The sequence below is a fragment of the Cajanus cajan genome, chromosome 6, assembly GCF_000230855.2.
Source record: "Cajanus cajan strain Asha chromosome 6, NIPB_CcT2T_4, whole genome shotgun sequence".
NCBI lineage: Eukaryota > Viridiplantae > Streptophyta > Magnoliopsida > Fabales > Fabaceae > Cajanus > Cajanus cajan.
The window spans coordinates 9,146,913-9,154,348 of NC_138522.1; the positions used below are offsets into that span (position 1 = coordinate 9,146,913).

The window sequence follows — 7,436 nt, forward strand, 5'->3', positions numbered from 1 at the left end:
ACAACTTAATCATCACTACTCATATTCAACTTTTTACTCATCATACATCTCAATAACACATTAACATTATACGTATAAAATCCCAACACAACTACACAACGTACTACTCAACTCAACTTTCAACTACTAACTCACAACATAATCACCAACATACAAATTATCAATATTCAACATATAAAGTTCTTTATCATACAACAACATCCCTACAACTTATTCATCATCATTTAATTATAAACCAACTTAAACAACAAACTTTCAACATACAACTCATTCATTAAGCAAGCAACCAACTCAATTAGAAAAGAAATTTGTTTTACTAAGTCCCCATGCTCAGCACAAACTCTCACACTAAGCCTCAGCTTTTCAGAAATCTTAGCTCTCATGCTCAACATGAAACTCACGCTTAACCTCCCTCATGCTCAACTTAAAATCTCACTCTAAGTCTTAGCCTTCCAAAGGCACTTCCCAATTTTCATGCTCAACGTGAAACTAACGTTTAGCCCCAAAACTTAGTTTTTTCAACATCAACGAAGAACATCTCAAATCTCCAATTCTATCAACTTATGCAATAACCTATACCTGCGACCAAACCTTCCAATTTTCACAACATACAACTCAGAAATAAAAGGAAAAGCAACATGCATCAACCACAACTCAAAGAAATCATCAACACTTTAACCTTTCATCAAGAATTTCAAAACCTTGAATTTCAACATGCAACCCACTCGAATCCATCCCCACAACTATGAATTTCAAAAATTCTATCAACATGATGTTCTTAATTCATTTAACAACCCAACATTTCAACTAAAACCCAAGATTCCAATTTCCGTTACCCCCAAACAGAGTGAAATCAGGAAAGAACTTCGAGCACTCTGAGGTAGAAGAAAAGAAAGAGAAAGAAATGGACTATGAGCTCCAACAACTCAAGCTCCGCACCTACACCATGAGATTCTCAATTTCAAATTGCTTTGAATCACCACTAGCTACAAAGTCTCGAAGAAGAAGATAACAAAGCCTCCGAGTATGAATTTTCTCTTAAGAATATCTGAGAAAAAGAAAGAAAAGTATTTAGATCTTCAAAGTTCCTATCCCCTTTAAGTCATATCATACATTAATTGTGAGTTTTAATATCAATAATAATTATGGATTCATAATAAAAATTGATATATACATTGATTATAAGTTTTACAAAAAGAGTCCTATTATTTTGTTATAAAAAACTATTAAATAAAAATAAATTATATTACTTCATATTGTTTTTCCAAAAATAGAAGCTAATAACAAGAATTTTTTTTTTAATTTGTTAGAAAGTGAGAGTAAAAAAATATTGTGCATCTGTGATATTTAATATTGAAATATCATAAATTCAAATAGACACATACTGCAACTTAATATCGAATTTATCTTCTCAAAGTTTACATAATTATGTGTTCAAACTTATTATGTAGTTGAAACTAAAAGCACATTAGAAAAAAAAAAAACAAAAAAACAAAAACAAAAGTGACAAGAACGAGAGGATAAAAAAATAGTAGTAAAAATGTAAAATATTTATAACGTGTTTCAAAGTTTAAGTTATTAATCATTTATATCATACTCATAAGTTTGTTTCATCTATAAATATTAATAATAAATAATATTTAATTTTAAAATAATTATAATAAAAATCAATAAAATCATTTATTAGAAGTGTAATCATTTATAACTTTTAAATTAGTAAAAACAAATTATAAAAAGAAGAGTCTCTTAAAAATAAATAAATGATACTTAAATATTTTATCTAAATAAATTGAGAAATGAATAGATACTATAAATATATAAATAAATTATTTGATTTGCTTTTTCTCCCACACACCTTTGGTGCATCGCTCCACCATTTTAAGGCTCCTTTATTGTTCTTTTCCTCCACCAAAGCATGCCATCCACCATATCCTTCTTTTAGTACCTTCCCCCAAAGTTCTCTCTTATGATGAAACATTGAAACATAACCCATCTCCACTTAACCAACAAGGCCTCGTTGATATTTTTAAATCCTTAATACGTAATCTTCCCTTTTCTTTTGCCAAACAAATCTTCTCCAACTCATCCAAGGTATCATTTTGTTTGCATCTTTAGTACCCCATAAGAAATTCTTTTTATTGTCACTAACTTACTAACTACTGTACGAGATATATTAAAAAAAGATATAATTTCTAAATTGTGAAGAAATAGATGAATGAATTTTGTGTAAAAAAGACACAAAAACCTTATTTTTCACATTTATTTTTTTTATTAAAGATATTTTTATATGCATATTTATCTCTTTCTTTCTATTTTCTACATGACTAAATAAGAGGAGAGAAAAATTTTAACCTTCTTTCCTATTAAATAATTTAAAAGATCATCTCAGTTTCCATTACTTTTCATTCTTTTTTACTTTCTTCTCTATCTTAAACATACCTATCACTATGTTTGCTTCATAAAAGAAAGCAAATGTTAAAAAAATGAAAGTTTTTTCTTTTTAAAAAAATATAATCCTTCGGTTGATTAGTACGAGAAAAACTCAAAGGAATGAGAAGTATCAACTTTCTTTTCTCTTGTCTCATTAAATTAAAAAATATATATATAAGAAAAAATATACTTATAAAATACAAGAATATCCTCAACAATTAAAAAAATTATCAATGTTTTATAACTTAGATATTTTTGTCATTTTAGCTCAAATTCATAGTTCTTTATCCTTTTCTTTTCAAATTGAAAAAAAAAATCCACGAAAAGTTTATTTCCTTATTTATATACCACAAAACAAAAAAGAAAACATTTTTTTTCATTCTTTTCCTCTTTTTTAATTTTTATTTTATTTTTTTGTCGTTATAATTTCACTGCAACTAAACATAGCAACTGCATCAAAAGTATCTGATACCTCTGTTAGGTCAAGGCAAGTGAATTAAATGAACCTTTTATTACCTGTTCAAGAGAAAAAGGTAAGGAAAAAGAAATTTGAAATTAATTCGTACAAAAGAAATCCCCTGAAAATGAAAGGGAAAAGAATTTTGGTTATAATTGTTGGCATTTTCTACTATAAATCCTTCACACAAGTGATTCACGGTGGAGAAGTTAAGAAATGTCTTTTATATAAGTGACCCATTCATTAACCAATTATTTTAAATCGTAGGATATATTTATTAAAATAATAAACGATTCATATTTAAAACTTGGTTTTTAATGATAAATTTTTTTGTTATTGTATTAATTTTATTTCTTGTAGGTAAACGTCAATTTTGTCCCAAAAACAATCTGACTGACATTGTATCTTCTTCTGAAAAGCTTTCATCTCGATGAGGGCTCCATGGTTGGATGGAGGTTGCACGTGGTGTAGAAGAAATGTCCATGGTCTCGATTTTTTGCTCGACATCATGTGCTAAACCAGAGCTTAGCAGCATTGAAGTTGGAAAGAGTTTCATGGTGGCAATCATGAGAGAGACAGTCGACATTAGCTACAACAAGGTGGAAGTCTTTGAGGTGCTCGAAACGATGGAGTTAAGGAGATGGACTTGGATTTTAAAATGTTATAGTGGAGCCTAAAAATCTTGAGATTTGAGAGAAAGTTGTAGAGGGAGAGGAAGTGTGGCGACAAAGGTGGGGATTGCGAGATTATCCTGTGACCACGAGAAAGGGCATCTTGAAAAAAGTAACAATACATCTATTATTAAGAGAAGTTTATTAGAAATCTCATGTCTTTTAAATAAATAAAGTTCTCCACAATTGATAATTTCCCAAATTTCCCTACCTTAGGATGGGCCTTAATTGTCTTAACATTCCATTTGTAAAATCAAAAGACGAATCAAAACTCCGGAATATTTTTATTAAACAAACAAAATAAGTCTTATATTATTACAAGCTTTATGAAAGACTGCGCATTTTCGTTAGACATGATCCCATCGTTTAATACAAAGGAAACAACGAAATAAGTGGAACTAGAGATCATTAAATGGCCTTCAAGCCATAGGACATGAATTCACCGAGGCTAGGAACAATCTAAAGAGTTTTAACAACCTCCCAAGGCTTGAGAACCTAGGAGTATAAATATCCAAGAAATGTGAAGCATGAAATCACTTACATTAGACAAACTCCTTGTAGCTCTAAGAGTCCATGAGGTTTCTCTAGCTTTACATATTGAAGAATCAAGTCATAAAAGCAGAGGTTTTTCTTTTTTTTTGGGTAAATAAGCACAGGTTTGAGAAGAAACATACTCAAACAGTTTCTAAACTTCGTATGAAAGAATCTGAAATACGTTCTAGTAGATCAATAGATGATGAAGTGACTCCCGTAACCAAAAATAAAACTTTAAAAAGGTGCTAAATAAGGAAAATATAAACATTTTTTTGAACAAAAATGACACGTACAAGAAGCCCCAAAAGATTCGATAATCAGACAACGTCAATAGTAACAAGTTAAAAAAAAGAGCTTCCAAATAAATTACGGTTACAAGGTACCTAGACACTAGTATCCTTTTCAGTTTTCACAAGAACCTTGGGTATGAAATTAAGAGTGAGTTCACAATTAGTTAAAAATAATTAGCAAGATGAAATTTAAAAAGAAAATAAATGAATAAAATTGATAGAGAAGTTGGGTTTGTTTCAATGCTCAAAACATAATGTAAGAAACTATTCATTAATAAAAAGCATTAATCCATAAACTTGTTATATTCAATTACAGTAACTATACTTGACTACAAAATATTAGTTCCTTTTACCGATTATGTTTTAGGTTTAGACCCAATTAAGCAGCAAATCTCAATTGAAATCAAATTCTCTCCTACAATAAACACCCACGATATGATTGATTTGAGAAGAGAGCAAAAAACATTATTGATTTTTGAACTTCCAAACAGAATCCTAAACCTCACAGCCATGCATTGCCAGAAACTCATTTTCTTCAACAGAAGATACTCGCTAAACACCTCATCCAAATGGTCAATTCAAATAAACCTTTCTTCGACTGAAATCTCAAATAGATCATAAAATACATTCAGATCAAATATTTGAAACCGAAACTGGGGAATTCAATACAATGTGCAAAACCAAGATTCTAGAAATAGAATGTGAACATAAATCAACTCAAGCAATAAAGAAAACAACGATTAAATTCATCACGTTAATAAACAACAAATATAAAATTTTCAACTATTGATTAAGGAGTTTGGCAATTAGTAACACATGAGTGGATGATAATTCATCAAACAAAAGAGAAGAGCAAAAGGTCAAAAAATTTGTCCAGCAACAAATCAATTGGTTTAGGCATTCTGGCACTGATTTAAATTGTAACAAACTAGGAACAAGTTTAGTACTTCACTTTATTTTCAATACAGTTTCACCACAAATTGTTGCGGCAAGCATATTGACAGCATTAAAACAGCAGCAACCAGCAATGCATCAAATCAAATCCAGCAGTATTGTATTTCCCAACCACAGCATACACACTGTTCGGCTAGAGAAAATAACCACATTCTGTTTTCTAAATGCAAAATAAAAGCTGTCTTTAACATAAGAGAATTCACATCTTACATAAACCTTTGTTTATTCAGAGCAACTTAGCTTCGACTTGTGTCAGCGAAGAAGTTGTTGATGTTGGGCATAATCTCTGGTTGTCTGTTGCGGACATACTTCCTCAGGAAATGCTCTGCATACTTCTCTCCCTCAGCAAAGTTCTCCAACACTCCAGCCTTTCTTCCCTCTTTGCTCACCCTAAATATATGACAAGAACAAAACAACCATCGATTATTTTCCAATAATGAACGAATCATTAATACCATTCAATTAAATTAACCAAAAGATAATTGAGGCTTCTGCAATGGATAATTAAATTAACCAACATCTGATGATGAATGAGACTCGATGTCTGATAAAAATTAATCAACTTTTGTCTTTATAGTTGAGGCTTGCTCCCTCGAGCTACTATTTGGATTGATTCAACTTATTTTAAATAATAGCTAATACACAATTAGATCCTTGAAAGTTGAAAGTGACATCCTCTTTTTTGTCCGGAATGGGATGAGTACAATTAAGTCCTCAAATCACACTTTAGTCCTTTTTACAACAAATAGATGATCAAAATACATTCAGAGATTAAATGGTACATATTTACACTTTTGAGGACTTATTAGTCCTTAATAAACTAAAATACGATAGAGTTAATAGATTTAGGGACCAAATTGTATATACCAAGACTTTCAAGGACTAAAGATGAATAGGTTGTCACTTTGAAGGACCAAAATGCATATCAACTTTATAAAAAAACATAAAGTACTTATTTCTAAACCTAATCCTACTCTTTGCCCCTTCCCTTCGCTATTTTATCTTTAACACGCATACCAATTCATTTTTTTTCTTTTCTAAATAAGCAATTCTAATAATCAAAACTCACACAGGGTCAGAGTAACAAGCGAAAAAAATAACCCAAAATCAATAAGTATAAACCCCCCAATCGCTGATTATTCGGAAATAAGAGGAAACAATACAGCGTCCAAACAAAAAATCAATAATTTCAACGACCAAAACCTACGACTAAAATAAAAGAAACTAATTTCAACGCAGAAGAGGAGAGAGCAAGAGATATACCTGACTTCGGGGTTGATGCAGATGTTACGAACCAGTTGGAAACCACAGATTCCAACAGCAACACCAACCGCGGCGAACAGAGGATAGACCTGGAAAAAAAACACATAAAAACGGTGAAACCCTAAAACGGAAATGGAATTTGAGATTCCGATTATAGATCGAAACGCACCTCGGGCCTGAGCCAGCGATTTGCCATGAGTAGTTGCGGCGTTGAGAGCTGAAAAGGGTAAAACGGCGGAGAGAGAGAGTGGTTGCAATGCAAAACGACGGAGAGAGAGAGGAGTGAGGAGTGAGGAGTGAGAAGGAGTTTATGAAAAGACTGTGGGCATTTAAATATTGTGTAATTTCAATGAGACGCAACCCTATTGGTTGTTGCAACTTGCAAGGGTAACCATACCGCGTTCCTGTTGGGCTTAAGCACGCGACTCGATACGCTGCAAACTAACACCAATCATTAAACGCCACCTCAATATTTGATTACACTACTTTTTTCACTTACATAAATAAAAACTTAGATTATAAACTTTACTTGTGCATGTGCATGGAAAGTTGGGATTAACTTTCATATAGTTTGAGTTGTAATAAAAAATTAATTTGAATTGATTAAATTTAATTGATTTAAATTTTATAAAAAAAATTTCTAAATTTAAATCAAATTAATTTGATGTTGATTAGATTTATTTGATTTGAATAAGTTGATATTTAATAATTTTAATAATAAAAAAATAAATAAAAAATAATTTTTATTGTTAAAGTAAATAGATTTTTTTAATATTAACTAAATTGATATAATATAAAAAAATTAACTAAATTGATAAATTTGTAATATAATTTTTT

At 30.5% G+C, this 7,436-nt stretch overlaps 1 protein-coding gene across 1 annotated transcript; it reads right to left on the reverse strand.

Annotated features, from left to right (window-relative positions):
- Positions 1 to 5,300: 5,300 nt before the first annotated feature.
- On the reverse strand, positions 5,301 to 6,927 carry LOC109815186 (uncharacterized). The gene is made up of 3 exons (XM_020379831.3): positions 6,769 to 6,927; positions 6,600 to 6,688; positions 5,301 to 5,726 (listed from the first exon to the last, which is right to left on the reverse strand). Exons 1-3 carry the CDS (start codon positions 6,793 to 6,795, stop codon positions 5,573 to 5,575), a joined length of 270 nt encoding a protein of 89 aa, XP_020235420.1. The 5' UTR covers positions 6,796 to 6,927; the 3' UTR covers positions 5,301 to 5,572.
- Positions 6,928 to 7,436: the final 509 nt, after the last annotated feature.

Excerpts from the sequence above, each read along its gene's own strand:
- LOC109815186 (XM_020379831.3), bottom strand. The coding sequence starts at position 6,795 with ATGGCAAATCGCTGGCTCAGGCCCGAG. Across the intron at positions 6,689-6,768 it reads ATCGCTGGCTCAGGCCCGAG|GTCTATCCTCTGTTCGCCGC; the intron begins GTGCGTTTCGAT and ends TTTTTTTTCCAG. Across the intron at positions 5,727-6,599 it reads TGCATCAACCCCGAAGTCAG|GGTGAGCAAAGAGGGAAGAA; the intron begins GTATATCTCTTG and ends TCATATATTTAG.